Raw genomic sequence first — 18,501 nt, 5'->3', positions numbered from 1 at the left:
TTAAGATAATTTCATTTGTTAGAGAAATAGGATATAGATCAATAGAACAGAATAGGGCAACCAAAAATAGACCTACACAAAAATACTCACTTGATTTTTGACAAAAATAAAAAACAATTCAATTGTGAAACATTATCTTTTTCAGAAATAATGCTGGGACAATGGACATCCTGAGGCAAAAACAAAGACAAAATACAACAATAAAAAATAACAAGTTAGAGTCATATCAATGGAAGGGATGCAAGATGGTATGTACTAGGAAGACCTAAAGCTCACCCACCCCACATTTATAACTATATATCACTCATATATGAGTCAATAACCCAGAGAAAAATCCAGAGAGTGGCAGAAAAAACTCCACAACAAAGTATAGAAGAGAAGCCATATCTGAGAAGTCAGGAAGGGCAGAAATAGTGGCTGGGAGCTGCCCATAGGAGGGAAGGAGCTCCAGTTGTGGAGAAAAGAAAACACCAGAGAGCCCACACAGGGAAAAAGAATCCTCATAATGTGTGATCTTGAAAGAGAGTGGGGCTGAATTCCATGAGTATGTATAACCAGAGGGACTTGGAACCTGGAGCATTAGAAGTCAGCTGGCTCAGCATTGGGGGAGCTATCAGGGGGAGTGATAACAGGGTCCCTGCCCCTGAAGAGACAACAGTCCAAGTAGAGCAACATAGAAGTGGCAGCTTGCACAATGGGAAAAAGATTTGTTTATACTAATTATAGAGCATGTTGGGGGACTTCTTTGGGAACAAAGGGGTTGGTAGCCACCATTTTCCTCCCTTGCCCCATACCATAAACACAGAGCCACCTGCAGGAGGTGGAACTACAAAGACACTTGCTACCTAACCTGCTAGCTGTGAACCCTGCCTATGAGTTCTCCTGAGGACTTGCTCTCTTTTTTTTTTTTTTTAAGGTTTTTATCTATTTATTTATTTGATAGACAGAGAGAGATCACATGTAGGCAGAGAGGCAGGCAGAGAGAGAGGAGGAAGAAGGCTCCCCACTGAGCAGAGAGCCCGATGTGGGGTTCAATCCCAGGACCCTGAAATCATGACCTGAGCCGAAGACAGAGGCTTTAACCCACTGAGCCACCCAGATGCCCAAACAACTTCAGCTGTGCAACACTCTTCATGCCACATTTTTCTGGGTAGCAAAGTTTCTGCTGAAAAATCCACTGATACCTTATGAGGTTTCCTTTATAGGAAACTTTCATTTTTCTGCTTTTAATTTTTTTTCTTTATCACTACATTTGGCATTTTTCATTTTTTTTTTTTTACATTTTTCCATTTTACTTATAGTGGGTCTTGGTGTAGATCTGTTTTTGTTGATTTTTTGGGGGGTTTTCTGTACCTGCTGGATATGGATCTCTCATCTCCTCAGCTTGATTGCCTTATATTGCTCTATCCACCAGGTCACTGATACATTCTTTGGCTTCCTGTTATTGTTCATTCCATCTGTTATATTTTAAATTTCATTTATTGAGTTCTTCATCTTTGGTATGTCATTTAAAAAAATCTCTTTGTTAAGGGTCTCACTGATGTACTCCATTCTTTTCTCATGTTCAGTGAGTATTTTTATGATTACTTTATATTCTCTATCGGTCATATTATTTATGATCCTATTGTGGTTTGTCATGTTTTTTCATTTGAGAAAAATTCCTCTGTATCCTCAATTCGTCCACCTCTGTGTCTGTTTGTGTATGTTAGGAAAGTCAGCTCTATCCTCTGCAGAGGTCCTGGAGTGCCCTGCAGTAAAATGTTCCTTCTTTACTAGAACTTGCCACTTACAGGAGTCTCTTATGTGTGTTGCCTGTAACCTGCTATTGTGTTTGTGTAGCATTCACTGTTGTGGGCTGTGCTTGCTCTCTGTGGTATTAGTGAGACCTAGGCAGACTGACTCTGAGGGAGCATGATCCTTGGAGGGCTTGGGTTCAGTGTGACAATGTTAGCAACTTTTGCACCAAGTCACTAGTCTTAGACCAGATTAGGCCACAGTTACAATGTGCATGAATGGCATCCACCAGATAATAAGATGCATGGCTGAGGTAGTGGCAAGGAGGGCCTGGCAACTGGGTGTGACACACAGTGTCTATGCATGAAGAGAGGCTGCTCCCAGAGTGGGGAGGTCACTGGGCATGGCACACTGTGTCTGCAAAATTTGCACTAAGCTGCTAATCCTAGGCCTATTGCCCAAAGTACATCAGCAGTTGGGAGTGCAGCACACAGCAGAAGCCATTGCCAGGGCATTTGGTGTCTGTGCCCCATGGCTGGGTGCATTATACTGTGTTTGTGTGTGTGGTGCCTGGTCAGGGCACATGAGGAATTAACAAAGTTTGCACTGAGACACTAGTCCTAGGCTAGATATCCTGAAGTTCAGTGACCATCTGGTGCATGAAACCAGGAGGCAGTAGCTGGGTAGAGCATATGCATTACTAACAAAATTTGAGTTGAGCCCAGAGACTTGGCCAGCAGGCTTAAAGAGAGCAAGTCCTGGGGCGCCCAGATCTCTCTCTCTGTCAAATAAATAAATAAAAATTAAAAAAAAAAAGAAAAATGGGGGGGGACAAGATGGCGGGGTACTAGGAAGAGGCGTCTTTTCAGCTGGTACCCCAAAGTGAGCTGATTACCTACCAAAGAACTCTGATCACCCATGAAATCAGCCTGAGATCAGAATTATACACGTCTGGATCTCTACAGGGGCAGAAGACGCCAGTGAGCAGGTAAAGCGGAATGGGAACAGCGGACTGATATCGGAAGATAAACAAAAGGGGGAGGGAGCCACCAGAGGTGACCGGTGCAAAAGTAATACCCCGATACGAGCGAGAGTGCCCTGCGTCTGGGGACCAGCATTAACTCGGAGACTGGTTGAAAGCACTTCAAAAGAGCAAAGGATCGCGGGGGCAAACTGTGGGAATCGGGGCGGCTAGGGACAGGGGCTTGAGTCCCCGGTCCCAGACGGCCTCCCCGGCGCGGAGGCAGAGAGAGTGCGGCGGAGAAACCGGCTCCTGGTCCCTAAGCCGCCAGCGTGCCCCAGAGCGCGGGGTTCCGGCTCCTGTGAGGGGATGGGAGCCGGTCTGCAGAACGCGCGCTAGCCCTACCACAAAGCTTGAGATGCGCGTGCACGTCTCTCCAGCTCTCCTGGGTTTCTAAGGCCCTGGGGCGCTTCTTGACCCGGGCCATTGTTTCAAAGTCTAAGCCTCGCGCCCGCAAAACTCTTCCCCGGACAGAGGCGCACAAAAGCCCAGCCTGCGGCTTACGGACCAGCGCCCCGTTCTCAGTGCCCCAGACGCGCGCCCGACCCACAGCCGCCTCTGAAAAGAGGTGCGCGCAAGCCGGGCACTCCCAGCCCCGGCCAGCGGCAAAATCTCAGTGTGCGATCGCTGCTTGGAACCTCTCTGGCAGTCAGGAGCTCCCAGACAGCCGCCACTGCCTTGGCTTTGGGGACGAGCAAAAGATCCTGCGCCCCCAGGGTCTTTAACTTGGAACCTGCACTGCCAGCATCCAAGGGGGAATTTATTCAGCTTCTGCACCCAGACTGAGGCTTCTGAGACGGAGATCAGGAAGTGTTCCAGGGTGCACCTTGACTGCACCAGAGTTGATACATCCAGCTACATCTGTTCAGTCTTCTCCCACCAAAATGACTAGGAGGAGGAATGCCCAACAGAAGAAAAATACAGAGGATGGACCTTCCGCAACAGAGCTAACGGCTATCAACATAGACAATATGTCGGAAAGAGAATTCAGGCTAACAATTATCCAGGCAATAGCTAGGTTGGAGAAAGCCATGGATGACCAAACAAAATTGATTAGAGCCGAACTGAAAGCGACCAGACAGGATGTTCACAATGTTAGGGCGGAGCTTAAAGCTACCAGGGAGGAGGTCCACAATGCTCTCAATAAGTTCCAATCCAATCTAAACTCTCTCAAAGCTAGGGTAACTGAGACAGAAGACAGAATTAGTGATCTGGAAGACAAACAGATAGAGAGAAAGGATCAGGAGGAAGCCTGGAACAAACAGCTTAGATCCCACGAAAGCAGAATTAGGGAAATAAGTGATGCCATGAAGCGTTCCAACGTCAGAATTATTGGAATTCCTGAAGGGGAGGAGAAAGAAAGAAGTCTAGAAGATGTCGTGGAACAAGTCCTTCATGAAAACTTTCCGAATCTCGCGAATGAAACCAGCGGTCATGTACTAGAGGCTGAATGGTCTCCACCCAAGATTATACACTCCAAAAAAACATCACGACACCTGATAGTCAAATTGAGAAATTATAATTGTAGGTATAATCTCTTGAAAGCTGCCAGGGCAAAGAGGCTCCTTACTTACAGAGGGAAGCCCATCAGAATAACGTCAGACCTGTCCACAGAGACCTGGCAAGCCAGAAGAGGCTGGCAAGATATATTCAGGGCACTAAATGAGAAGAACATGCAGCCAAGAATACTTTATCCAGCAAGACTGACATTCAAAATGGATGGAGAGATAAAGAGTTTCCAAGACCGGCAAGACTTAAAAGACTATGCAACCACCAAGCCGATACTGCAGGAAATATTAAGGGGGGTTCTATAAAAGAGGAAAAATCCCAAGAATAGCATTGAACAGAAATATAGAGACAGTCTACAGAAAGAAAGACTTCAAAGGTAACTCGATGTCAATAAAAACGTATCTATCAATAATCACTCTCAATGTGAATGGCCTCAATGCACCCATAAAACGGCACAGGGTTGCAGATTGGATAAAACGACAGGACCCATCCATATGCTGTCTACAAGAGACCCATTTTGAACCTAAAGATACACGCAGACTGAAAGTGAAGGGGTGGAGAAGCATCTTTCATGCCAATGGGACTCAAAAGAAGGCTGGGGTAGCGATTCTCATATCAGATAAATTAGACTTCAAACTAAAGACCGTAGTCAGAGATACAGAAGGACACTACATAATCCTTAAAGGGACTATCCACCAAGATGATCTAACAATTGTAAATATCTATGCTCCCAATATGGGAGCAGCCAATTACTTAAGAAAACTGTTAATCAAGATAAAGAGTCATATTGATATGAATACACTAATCGTAGGTGATCTTAACACGCCTCTTTCAGAATTAGACAGATCATCGAAGCAGAAAATCAATAAAGAAACAAGAGCATTGAACGACACATTGGACCAGATGGACCTCATAGATATATACAGAACATTCCACCCTAAAACAGCAGAATACTCATTCTTCTCAAGTGCACACGGAACCTTCTCCAGAATAGACCACATACTGGGTCACAAATCAGGACTCAGCCGATACCAAAAGACTGAGATAATTCCCTGCATATTGTCAGATCACAATGCTTTGAAACTGGAGCTCAATCACAAGGAAAAGTTCCGAAGGAACTCAAACACCTGGAAGCTAAAGACCACCTTGCTTAAGAATGCTTGGATCAACCAGGAGATCAAAGAAGAACTGAAACAATTCATGGAAACCAATGAGAATGAAGACACTTCGGTCCAAAACCTATGGGATACAGCAAAGGCGGTCCTAAGGGGAAAATATATAGCCATCCAAGCCTTGCTCAAAAAAATTGAAAAATCCAGAACACACCAGCTGTCTCTACACCTTAAAGAACTGGAGGATCAACAACAAATCAAACCAACTCCACACATAAGAAGGGAAATCATCAAGATTAGAGCTGAGATCAATGAGGGAGAAACCAGAGATACAGTAGAACATATCAATGAAACTAGAAGCTGGTTTTTTGAAAGAATCAATAAGATCGATAAGCCACTGGCTACACTAATCCAAAAGAAAAGAGAGAAATCCCAAATTCATAAAATTATGAATGAAAGGGGAGAGATCACAACTAACACCAAGGAAGTAGAAACAATCATCAGAAGTTACTACGAACAGTTATATGCCAATAAGCTTAGCAACCTTGATGAAATGGATGCATTCCTGGAAAAATATAAACTACCAAAATTGAACCAGGAAGAAATCGACAACCTGAATAGACCGATATCTAATAACGAGATTGAAGCAGTGATCAAAAATCTCCCAAAAAACAAGAGCCCAGGACCTGACGGATTCCCTGGGGAATTCTACCAAACCTTCCAAGAAGAAATAACACCTATTCTCCTGAAGCTGTTTCAAAAAATTGAAGCAGAAGGAAAACTTCCAGACTCTTTCTATGAAGCCAGCATTACCCTGATCCCCAAACCAGGCAAGGACAATACCAAAAAGGAGAATTTCAGACCAATATCACTGATGAATATGGATGCTAAGATTCTCAACAAGATCCTAGCCAACAGGATCCAACAACACATTAAAAAGATTATCCACCATGATCAGGTGGGATTCATCCCTGGGCTACAAGGATGGTTCAACATTAGTAAATCAATCAATGTGATACAACAAATTAATAGGAGAAGAGAGAAGAACCACATGGTCCTCTCAATTGATGCAGAAAAAGCATTTGACAAAATCCAACATCCGTTCCTGATTAAAACGCTTCAAAGTATAGGGATAGAGGGAACATTCCTGAACCTCATCAAATCTATCTATGAAAGACCCACAGCAAATATCATCCTCAATGGGAAAAAGCTTGCAGCCTTCCCGTTGAGATCAGGAACAAGACAAGGATGCCCACTTTCACCACTCTTGTTCAACATAGTATTAGAAGTCCTAGCAACAGCAATCAGACAACAGAGAGAAATAAAAGGTATCCAAATTGGTAATGAAGAAGTCAAACTCTCTCTCTTCGCAGATGACATGATTCTTTATATGGAAAACCCAAAAGACTCCACCCCCAAACTACTAGAACTCATACAGCAATTCAGCAGCGTGGCAGGATACAAAGTCAATGTGCAGAAATCAGTGGCTTTCTTATACACTAACAAGGAAAATACAGAAAGGGAAATTAGAGAATCGATTCCATTTACTATAGCACCAAGAACCATAAGATACCTGGGAATAAACCTAACTAAAGAGGTAAAGGATCTATACTTGAGGAACTATAGAACACTCATGAAAGAAATTGAAGAAGACACAAAAAGATGGAAGACCATTCCATGCTCTTGGATCGGAAGAATAAACATCGTTAAAATGTCTATACTGCCTAGAGCAATCTATACTTTTAATGCCATTCCGATCAAAATTCCACCAGCATTCTTCAAAGAGCTGGAGCAAATAATCCAAAAATTTGTATGGAATCAGAAGAGACCCCGAATCGCTAAGGAAACGTTGAAAAACAAAAATAAAGCTGGCGGCATCACCTTACCTGATTTCAAGCTTTATTACAAAGCTGTGATCACCAAGACAGCATGGTACTGGCATAAAAACAGACACATAGACCAGTGGGACAGAGTAGAGAGCCCTGATATGGACCCTCAACTCTATGGTCAATTAATCTTCGACAAAACAGGAAAAAATATACAGTGGAAAAAAGACAGTCTCTTCAATAAATGGTGCTGGGAAAACTGGACAGCTATATGTAGAAGAATGAAACTCGACCATTCTCTTACACCGTACACAAAGATCAACTCAAAATGGATAAAAGACCTCAACGTGAGACAGGAATCTATCAGAATCTTAGAGGAGAACATAGGCAGTAATCTCTTCGATATCAGCCACAGCAACTTCTTTCAAGATACGTCTCCAAAGGCAAAGGAAACAAAAGCGAAAATAGACTTCTGGGACTTCATCAAAATCAAAAGCTTCTGCACAGCAAAGGAAACAGTCAAAAAAACAAAGAGGCAACCCACGGAATGGGAGAAGATATTTGCAAATGACAGTACAGACAAAAGGTTGATATCCAGGATCTATAATGAACTCCTCAAACTCAACCCACACGAAACAGACAAACACATCAAAAAATGGGCAGAAGATATGAACAGACACTTCTCCAATCAAGAAATACAAATGGCTATCAGACACATGAAAAAATGCTCATCATCATTAGCCCTCAGGGAGATTCAAATTAAAACCACATTGAGATATCACCTTACACCAGTTAGAATGGCCAAAATTAACAAAACAGGAAACAACATGTGTTGGAGAGGATGTGGAGAAAGGGGAACCCTCTTACACTGTTGGTGGGAATGCAAGTTGGTGCAGCCTCTTTGGAGAACAGTGTGGAGATTCCTCAAGAAATTAAAAATAGAGCTTCCCTACGACCCTGCAATTGCACTCCTGGGTATTTACCCCAAAGATACAGATGTCGTGAAAAGAAGGGCCATCTGTACCCCAATGTTTATAGCAGCAATGGCCACAGTCGCCAAACTATGGAAAGAACCAAGATGCCCTTCAACGGATGAATGGATAAGGAAGATGTGGTCCATATACACTATGGAGTATTATGCCTCCATCAGAAAGGACGAATATCCAACTTTTGTAGCAACATGGACGGGACTGGAAGAGATTATGCTGAGTGAAATCAGTCAAGCAGAGAGAGTCAATTATCATATGGTTTCACTCATTTGTGGAGCATAACCAATAGCATGGAGGACAAGGGGCGTTAGAGAGTAGTAGGGAATTTGGGTAAATTGGAAGGGGAGGTGAACCATGAGAGACTATGGACTCTGAAAAACAGTCTGAGGGGTTTGAAGTGGCGGGGGGGTGGGAGGTTGGGGTACCAGGTGGTGGGTATTATAGAGGGCACAGCTTGCATGGAGCACTGGGTGTGGTGAAAAAATAATGAATACTGTTTTTCTGAAAATAAATAAATTGGGAAAAAAAAAAAAAGAAAAATGGGGCATGATATATTCAAAGTGCTGAATGGGAAAAAATGAAGCCAAGAATACTTTATTCAGCAAGGATATCATTCAGAATAGAAGAAGAGATAAAGAGCTTCCCAAACAAACAAAAACTAAAGAAATTTATGACCACTAAACCAGGCCTGAAAAAGACAATAAAAAGGACTCTTTCAGTATGAAGACCAAAAGTGACAATATGGAAGTATGAGACAAAAAGGCATCAAAGAAATGAATGTTTTTGTGAAGAAAAAAAAAAAAAAGTCAAGGAACTCACAAAATAAAAAGATGTAAAATATGACACCATAATACCTAAAATGCAGGGAAGAGAGGAGTAAAGAATGGCCTTAAACTTTAGAGACCATCAACTTAATATAGACTACTGTATGAAGATGATGTTATATACAGCCCTAACAGTAATTGCAAATAAATAGCATTAGGTATACAAAGAATAAAGAGAAAAAGTTCAAATATATCACTAAAGAAAACCATGACAGAGAGGAATAGAAGAAAGGATCAAAAAAAAAAAAAAAAACTACAAAAACAACCACAAAACTAGCAACAAAATGACAATATATACATATTAATCAATAATTTTGAACATAAATAGACTAGATGCTACAATCAAATAACATGGATGAAAAAACAAGGTCCATCTGTATGCTGCCTACAAGAGACTCATTTTAGACCTAAAGACACTTGCAGATTGAAAGTGAAGAGATGAAGAAACATCTATAATCAAAATGGATGTCAAAAGAAAGCTAGAGTAGCAATACTTATATTAAAATAGATTTTAAAACAAAGTTTGTAACAAGAGACAAAGAAGGACACTACATAATAACAAATGGGGCAATTGAACAAGAAGATATAACAATTATAAATATTTATGCACCCAACATGGAAGCACTTAAATGTATAAAACAGTTAATTAAAAACATAAAGGAACCAATCAATGTCAGACCTCAAGTTATATTACAAAGCCGTAGTGATCAAAACAGTATGGTATTGGCACAAAAATAGACACATAGATCATTGCAACAGAATAGAAAACCCAGAAATGAATCCATATTTATATGGTCAATTAACCTTCAACAAAGGAGGAAAAAATATCCAATGGGAAAAAGACAGTCTCTTAAACAAATAATATTGGGAAAATTGGACAGCTACATGCAAAATAATGAACCTGGACCACTTTCTTTCATCATACACAACAATAAACTCAAAAAGGATTAAAGACCTAAATGAAATCATAAAAATTTTGCACAGGCAGTAATTTCTCTGGCCCTACTGTAGCAACATTTTTCTAGGTATGTCTCCTGAAGAAAGGATTATAAAAGGAAAAAATACACTACTGGGACTACATCAAAATAAAAAGCTTCTGCACAAGGAAGGAAACAATTAACAAAACTAAAAGGCAGAAGATATTTGCAAATGACATATCCAATAAAGGGTTGTTATCCAAAATACATAAAGAACTGTTGCAACCCAACCCCCCAAAAACAAATAATCCAATTACAAATTGGAAGACATGAACAGACATTTCTCCAAAGAAGACATACAGATGGCCAACAGACATATGAAAAGATGCCCAATATCACTCCTTATCAGGGAAATGCAAATCAAAACTAAAATGAGATATCCCCTCACACGTCAGAATGGCTACAGTCAAAAACACAAGAAACAACAGGTGTTGGTGAAGATGTGGAGGAAAAGGAAACCTTATCAACTATTGGTGGGAATGCAGACTGACACATCCACTCTGGAAAAGAGTATGGAGATTCCTCAAAAAGTTCAAAATAGATATACCCTATAATCCAATCAGACTCCTGGGCATTTACCCAAAGAATACAAAAATAATAGTTCAAAGGGATACTTGTACCCCCTATGATTATAGCAGTATCATTAATAATAGCCAAATTATGGAAGCAACCTGTGTCCATTGATTGATGAATGGATGAAGAAGTGGCATGCATAAATAGATATAGATGTTAGATATAGTTATACATATAGATATAGATGATATAGATGCTGGAATATTATTCAGCCACTAAAAAGAATAAAATTTTTCCATTTGCAAAGACATGAATGGAGTTAGCAAAATCAGCCAGTCAGAGAAAGACAAATATGATATGGTTTCATTCATACGTGGAATTTAACAAAGAAAACAAATGACCAAGATAAAACAAGGCAAAGCAAAAGAGAGAAAAGAAGATAAGCCAAGAAACAGACTCCTAAGAAACAGACTACTTTGGGTTACTAGAGGGGAGGTGAGTGGAGGGAGGGGTAAAATAGATGATGGGGATTAAGGACCGCACTAGTTGTGATGAACGCTGGGTGATGTAGAGAATTGTTGAATCATTACATTATACAGCTAAAACTAATATAACACTATATGTTAACTACACTGGAATTAAAATAAAATTTAAAAAATGATAAAGTAAAATAACCAGGAGAAAAAGTTAGATTCATACCTCACAGCATAAAGAAAAATTAACTTAAAAAGAATCATAGACATAAACATCAAACCTAAAGCTATAACAATTCTAGAGGAAAATAAAACATTTTTGTGACTTTAGGTTAGGTAAACTTTGTGTCAAAAACACAAAGCATAAAATAAAATTGATATATTAATCTTTATCAACTTTAAGAACTTCTGCTGTTAGAAAAACGTTAAGACATGCCTAAACTGATAGAAAATATTTGCAATTTTTCCACTTGAAAAAAGAGTTATAGCTAGAATATATTTTTTAAAACTATCAAACCTGAATAAGAAGGCAGTTTCATTAAAAAGTTAGCAAAATAGGGCACCTGGGTGGCTCAGTGGGTTAAAGCCTCTGCCTTCGGCTCAGGTCATGATCCCAGAGTCCTGGAATTGAGGCCTGCATCGGGCTCTCTGCTCAGCAGGAAACCTGTTTCCTCCTCTCTCTCTGTCTGCCTCTCTGCCTACCTACGATCTGTGTCTGTCAAATAAATAAATAAAATCTTAAAAAAATTGGCAAAATATTTGATCACTTCACCAAAGAAGATATATGATGGGAAATAAGCACTTGAAAGATGCTCAACATAATTAGTCATTAAGAAAATACAACTAAAAACACAATGAGATTCTACTACCTAATGGTTATAATAGCTAAAATTAAAAAGACTGATCATTTCAAGTATTGCAAGAATTCTCAGACAATGCTCCTAGGAATGTAAATTGTAGTATGACTGCTTAGAAACAGTACAGCATTTCCCTTAAAAAAGTTAAATATTAAACATAAACATAGGGATATTGGGTGGCTTATTGGTTAAGCATCTGCCTTCAGCTCAGATCATAATCCCAGGGTCCTGAGATTGAGCCCTGCATTGTGTTCCCAGCTCGGTGGGGAGTCTCCTTCTTCCTGTTCTTCTCTCCCGCTAGTTTTCACTCTCTCTCTCTCTCTCTCTCTCTCTCTCCCTTTCTCTCTCATATAAATAAATAAAAATCTTCTAAAAAATAAAAATAAAAAATAAACATAAAGCCTATGATCCAGTAATTTGTCCTAAATACGTATCTAAAAGAAATAAAAGCAAACTATCTGTAAGATAGTTGTTACACAAATGTTAAAAGCAGCTCTATTTGTCACATATCTAAGCAGAAAATAACCCAACGTCCACCAGAAGATGAATGGATAAACAAATAGTGGTATATACATGGTATATATATACAATGGAATTCTATTCAGCAGTAAAAAAGGATTGGATTATTGGTCATCACAACTACACAGATAAATCTCAGCTTTCTCTTAACTGAATTAATCAAGACATAAACAAAAAGGCATATATAATATTATGGTTTTGTTTATATAAAATTATGTAAAACTTCAAACTTACCATAGGTACACAAAGCAGATCGGTAGTTGCTTGGTGATAGGGGTATGATAAGAAGAGGTTAGAGAGACAGAATACAAAGGAACACAGAGATACTTTGGGGTGAGATATGTGTTGACTATCTTGATTGTGGTCATTGTTTTGTGTCTGCATCCACTTGTGAAAATCTTTTAAAGCATCTACTTTAAATAAGTGAGCTTATTATATGCCTACACACCTCAATAAGGTTATTTTTTTAAAAAAGTGGCAGCTTCGGGCATCTGGGTGGCTCAGTTGGTTAAGCAACTGCCTTCGGCAGGTCATGATCCTGGAGTCCAGGGATTGAGTCCTGCATTGGGCTCCCAGCTCTGCAGGGAGTCTGTTTCTCCCTTTGACCTTCTCCCCTCTCATGTGCTCACTCTCTCTCTCTCAAATAAATGAATAAAATATTTTTTTAAATGGCAGCTTCCCATTACCTTAAAAATAGAGATCAAATGTTTCCCATATTACACTAGATCCTACATGATCTTGCCCTTATCTACCTCTCCAGTTTCTCTTTGGGACCTTCCCATCCCTCTTTATATGTTGCCATCATAATTGGCCATTTAGTTCTTCAAGAGTTTGTGGTCCTTCTCACCTCAATACCTTTGCAAATGCTATTCCCTTTCCTTTCCCCACACTTAACTCCCAGTTAACTTCCTCCCATCCTTCAGTTCTCATTTCAGATATTAATCCCCAAGAAAATACTAACTGAACACCTCAAGATACTTGAGGTTTGCAACACTTTATTTTTTCCTTTAAAAATTTGTCAAAATTTTTATTTATATTTTGAGTACATTTTCAGTTAATGGCAATCAACACTAAAGTACGCAAATTTACATTTAGTTAATAGTGTTGAAGAACAAGTTAAATGTAATTATAACATTTTATATATAAGGAAAGAGATAAACTGCTTAAAATCACACACATACTAGTCAATGGCAGTGATTTGAAATCCGCTCTCTCTGACTTGAAAGCATATAATCTTAATTAATGATTAATCATTCTATAATATCATATGCACCATGTATGATATGATACCAAAAAGAAATATATTGTGGAAGTCAGAGCATGATCTCTAAAATGATGGCAGATAAATAGGTAGTACTTCCAGGAAAGCAGTCTACTTGGAAGAACCTAAACTGTTTGTGGGGTACCTGATATTTAAGCCAAAAATGGAAGTGGAATGGCTCTGAAATTTGGAGATGAAGATGGCTTCAGGAAGTCAGCAATAAATCCTTGCAAGATAAGAGTAAGCATAGTGCTATTCTAGATAGACTGTGGTATTGGCAGATTAATAAGGCAGAGATCCAGGAATTTGGTACAAAATGAGAATCAAGACATCTCCAGGGCTAGGCAGAACCTCATAGAGAAATTTTGAGATAGAAATATGGAAAGATGATTTGGAAAGATGGAAATATGGAAAGATGAATGCCAGAGTGCTGCTTTGCATTTGTAAAATCTCTCCATATCCCCATGAGACATTTACCTAACCACTGCCTTACCATGCTACTCCAGTTTCAAGGACTTCTCAGCAGAATTAATCCCCAAATTTGAAAATTTTACATGTAGGAGACACATAGTAATAGAAGAGGTGAGAATATATATAAAATTTTGGAAAGTGCAAGAAAATGTTAAGTCAATATTCAGTTATCTAAGTAATTATAAACGTAATAACCAGACATTATAAAGTAAATCACATTCAGTGTCTCAACTGTTTTATCTTTTCTACATTAAAAAAAAAAAAAATATATATATATATATATATGAGCTCATCCAATAAAGATTTACTATAAGGAGGTAGGCTTTTGGTTAAATGACACTGCCACTTGACAGATAAAAAAGCTCCATACTATTCAAAATTCTTTATTCCTCAAGTAGCTTAAAATACAGGGGTGTTCATAAACTATCTTTAAAGGAGAGTATAATATATTGCCTCCTGTCAGTGAGAAAGGACTTATCTTAAATCAGGAACTGAAATACTCCCAGGGTCTTAAGATATATATATATATATATATATATATATATATATATATATATATATTTATTTATTTATTAAAAGATTTTATTTATTTATTTGACATAGGCAGAAACAACAAGAGAGGGAATACAAGCAGGGGAAGTGGGAGAGGGAGAAAGGCTTGCTGCTGAGCAGGGATTGTGCAGGACCCTGGGATCATGACCTGAGCTGAAGGCAGAAGTTTAATGACTGAGCCACCCAGGCGCCACAAGATGCATTTTTTAAAATATTTCATTTATTTATTTGACAGAGAGAGAGAGAGAGAGAGATCACAAGTAGGCAGAGAGGCAGGCAGAGAGAGAAGGGGGAAGCACGCTCCCTGCTGAGCAGAGAGCCCCATGCGGGGCTCGATCCCAGGACCCTGAGATCATGACCTGAGCCAAAGGCAGCAGCTTAACCCACTGAACCACCCTGGCGCCCCGCATTCATTTTTTTAAATGAAGTAAATTCTAAGCCAAATTTCTCACTTCCTAGAATAGAATTTATGCTAATCAATAAAATATAGGTATTTGTAAAATATTAGTAAAATATTATAATTTATATTTCAATAAAGTTTATAATTCTTATAAGATATTACCATTTGTTTATGAAAAGTATAATTTTTACTTTCAAATATATCCTGTTATAGTATGTATACCTTTGGAATTTAAATGGAATAAATATATTTCATTTTTATACAAAATGAGCGCTATCTAATCATCAGAATCTTGCATTGGCCATCTTCAATAGATTTTATAACATTTAAAGGCACTGTGTTTTCCAAATGTCTGAAGTTAGTGTCTCTCCTAGACATAAACTACAAAAGCAAATTCTCTATTCCTAGTTTGGCTTGCCTCTAAGTTTGTTTTCCTTCTTATAAGTTGTAAAACAGTTCTGATGTATGATGTGTTTAAACTAGTATCTTTATTGATAATAGTATGTAAGTATAAATTCATAAGCAATAGTCAGCAACCTAGAATCTAATCCGATTGTTGAAAGGCTCAATGCTTTCAATAACTCAGTTCTCGGTGACTGGCAAGATTGAATACATATTTTAAAAAACATAAAGGATATTGACTAAACATTTAACCCGTATTTTTTTTCTTAAATAGTGTAAGATAATTATATTACCATTGAATAAACTATTCTTTACAGAACTAGGGAAATCCGATTTTAGTATTTTAAGTTCAGTAGGGCCACTGGCTCTTACCAAACACCTATTACTTTCTCTTTCCTAAAAGTCAGTCCAAACTCTGGTGGCACATCAAATAAAACCATAAAAGCCACTGCTATTTCGTTTCAGGTTGCTTGAGGAGGTTGATGCACTGGTGAAAAAAATGAGCTATATTTCAGGAGTATAGAAGGGAGAAAAAAGACAAAAGTTCTAATCAAGTTTGAAATCCATATATTTCTGGGATGATGAATACACAGGATAATATGATAATCCCAAATGTCAACCTCATTTTTGCTGAACTTCTAAAAATTTTTAATAATGCCTTAATTTTTCACCTTCATATCACTCAGAGTACACTTTTAACAAAGGTCTCAGAAAAGCCCAAACGCAAACTCAACTATCATGTTTTTAAGTTTAAGAAGTGCAGTGTGAGCAGCCCAGCTATCAGGTATCAGGTCTCATTTTCATACCCTTGCTGCATTCATGGCACTGTAAAGAAACTACCATAAATCATTTCTTGGCCGTGTACAATTAATTTTATGTTCTGTACTTGTCTTCCTCTATGTTTTTATGCTGTTTCTTTTTATATTTGATTTTTGAGGTCACTCTGGGTTTGAAGTAAAATACTCAAACTTCATATTAAAATATCACTGGGTGATATTATAGTAAATGTTTTAATAACCAAATTCAGGGTCACCTTTTCCCACCAGTTTTAAAATTAACTGTCAAAAAGGGTCAAAAGAAAAATAACCTGTAACACCCTAACGCTTTTCAATATAAGAAGATATTAAGTGGGTTTATTGCATAATTTCTGGAAAGATAAAACATTTCTACTATTACTGCATATTTTCACAGTGATCCCTTTATCTTATTTATCATTACCTTGGAGGTGGTTTCAGACATCATCAGAATATTTTACCACTTAGCTTATTTGAAGTAAAAGAGGAAAAAACCTTTTTTAATAATTTTCAGAATAGCTATTCTTCCAGACGGAAGTCTACGGATGCTAAATGCTTCTAAATCTGATGAGGGAAAGTACGTTTGCCAAGGGGAAAACATCTTTGGTTCTGCTGAAATCATAGCCTCAGTATCTGTAAAAGGTAAGAAAATGTAGCTAACTGTGTTATAAGCATAGTTTCATGGCTTTGTCAGAAAGTGAATAAATATAACATGCATGTAAAATGTGTTTGCTCGTATGTGTCTGCATGCTCCTATTGAAAAGATAAGATACACTGCAAACATGGAACATGTTTGGGACATCCAAATTGTCCCTTTCCATTATTTAGAAGACCATAAAGAAAAGAACACCTTGTTGGTAGAAACTTAACATTAGAACAAAATATGTGAGGAGATAAATGTTAGAAATATTAGAAACAAAATATGTGAAGGAGATCAAGCTTTCTGAAGTTTTTACTGGATGTCTCAAAATCCAAAAGTATTCCATATATTTTTATATATTTTTCCTCTATCAAGATCAATTTTAACATCAATCAGTAATATTCCTTTGTTATCACTGCAACTGGGGTCTGGGGCAGAAAGGAGTAGCAGAAGGAGGACATACACATTGTGGTGTCAGAACGTGTATCAGGTAAACGGTTACCTGACCTCTTTGGTGTTTGCATCAATGGAATTTTTAAGCGCTGTCATTTTTTAGTGTTCTAAATATTACCACTTAAATGTTTCTATTAGTTTTCTAGTTCAAACATGTACTAGAATTTGGCCTAGAACTTTTTTTTTCCTTTTTGGCCTAGAACATTTTTTGAGACTACACATCATTCTTTAGTACAGACAGAAAATCCCATCAATTGGCAAAGAAAAATTTTTCCAACTGAACTATATCTTCAATCAACTTTTTCCCTGTAGGCATGTATTAAATAGTGAATCATACCTGGGTATAAAAATATAGAAATATTAAGTTTTCTTTTTCTTTAGAAATAAAAATGTCATTAAAACAGCCAGTACGCTGATATTTTAGAAAAGAAGCAAACATTAGATGAAAGGATGAAAGAAGGAAAAGATGAAGGAAGATAATTTAAATGATGTCTTCATTTATAGCATACATAATGGGAATCTGACTATATCTGCTAGTCTGTGTCTTATGTGCTAAACAATCTTTGTCATAATGAAGCAATGTTGAATTCACAGACATTTTAAAAATAATAACAAAAAAGTTTTCTGTTAATCACAAGTTGAATGGAATATTTAATTATTCAGAACATTCCATTTCTCACAAAGTTAAACTATAATGAGTATGCTCTGATTATCTGTCTTCTCTGATGAAGCCAGAATTTAGGAAGCCAAACGGAATATCTGACTTCTAGAATGGTAACATTTACATTTCTTTTCTGGTATTGTACTTTCCTCTCTGACTGCTTGGAAAGATGTCACATATTAAAGGATCTTATGAGTGGTTAAGAATGATGCTTCATCAGACTATGCTATTGCCAAAAGCAGATCTAGACTAGGAAAATTAACCTAATTTTTAATCATTTGGGTCAGTCTTCTTGAGATATCTACAATTAGAAATCTAATTAGGAAAAAGGACTAAGTCAAAATTATTTCCATCCCCTCCCTACTTTATTAAAAATACCATATTTCAATTACTTGATCACAAGCTTAAATAACCTTTAGATGTACAGCAGTATTAACCTTTATTGGCTCTAAACACAATGAAAGGGTATCTATTTTTAAAATATTTAATTGAATCATTAAATAATTAAACACA

General features: G+C 37.9%; 1 protein-coding gene across 2 annotated transcripts in view; it reads left to right on the top strand.

Annotated features, from left to right (window-relative positions):
• CNTN5 (contactin 5) overlaps window positions 1–18,501 on the top strand; it is a 1,378,465-nt gene that overhangs the window by 1,211,208 nt on the left and 148,756 nt on the right. For both annotated transcript variants that reach the window (XM_044258257.1, XM_044258256.1), the window contains one exon: window positions 16,749–16,876. In XM_044258257.1, the coding sequence (XP_044114192.1) occupies window positions 16,749–16,876 (128 nt within the window). The remainder of the gene's footprint in view (window positions 1–16,748; window positions 16,877–18,501) is intronic.

Source organism: Neovison vison, chromosome 7, assembly GCF_020171115.1.
Source record: "Neovison vison isolate M4711 chromosome 7, ASM_NN_V1, whole genome shotgun sequence".
In the NCBI taxonomy this organism is placed as follows: domain Eukaryota; kingdom Metazoa; phylum Chordata; class Mammalia; order Carnivora; family Mustelidae; genus Neogale; species Neogale vison.
This window is presented reverse-complemented; position numbering and strand designations above follow the sequence as displayed.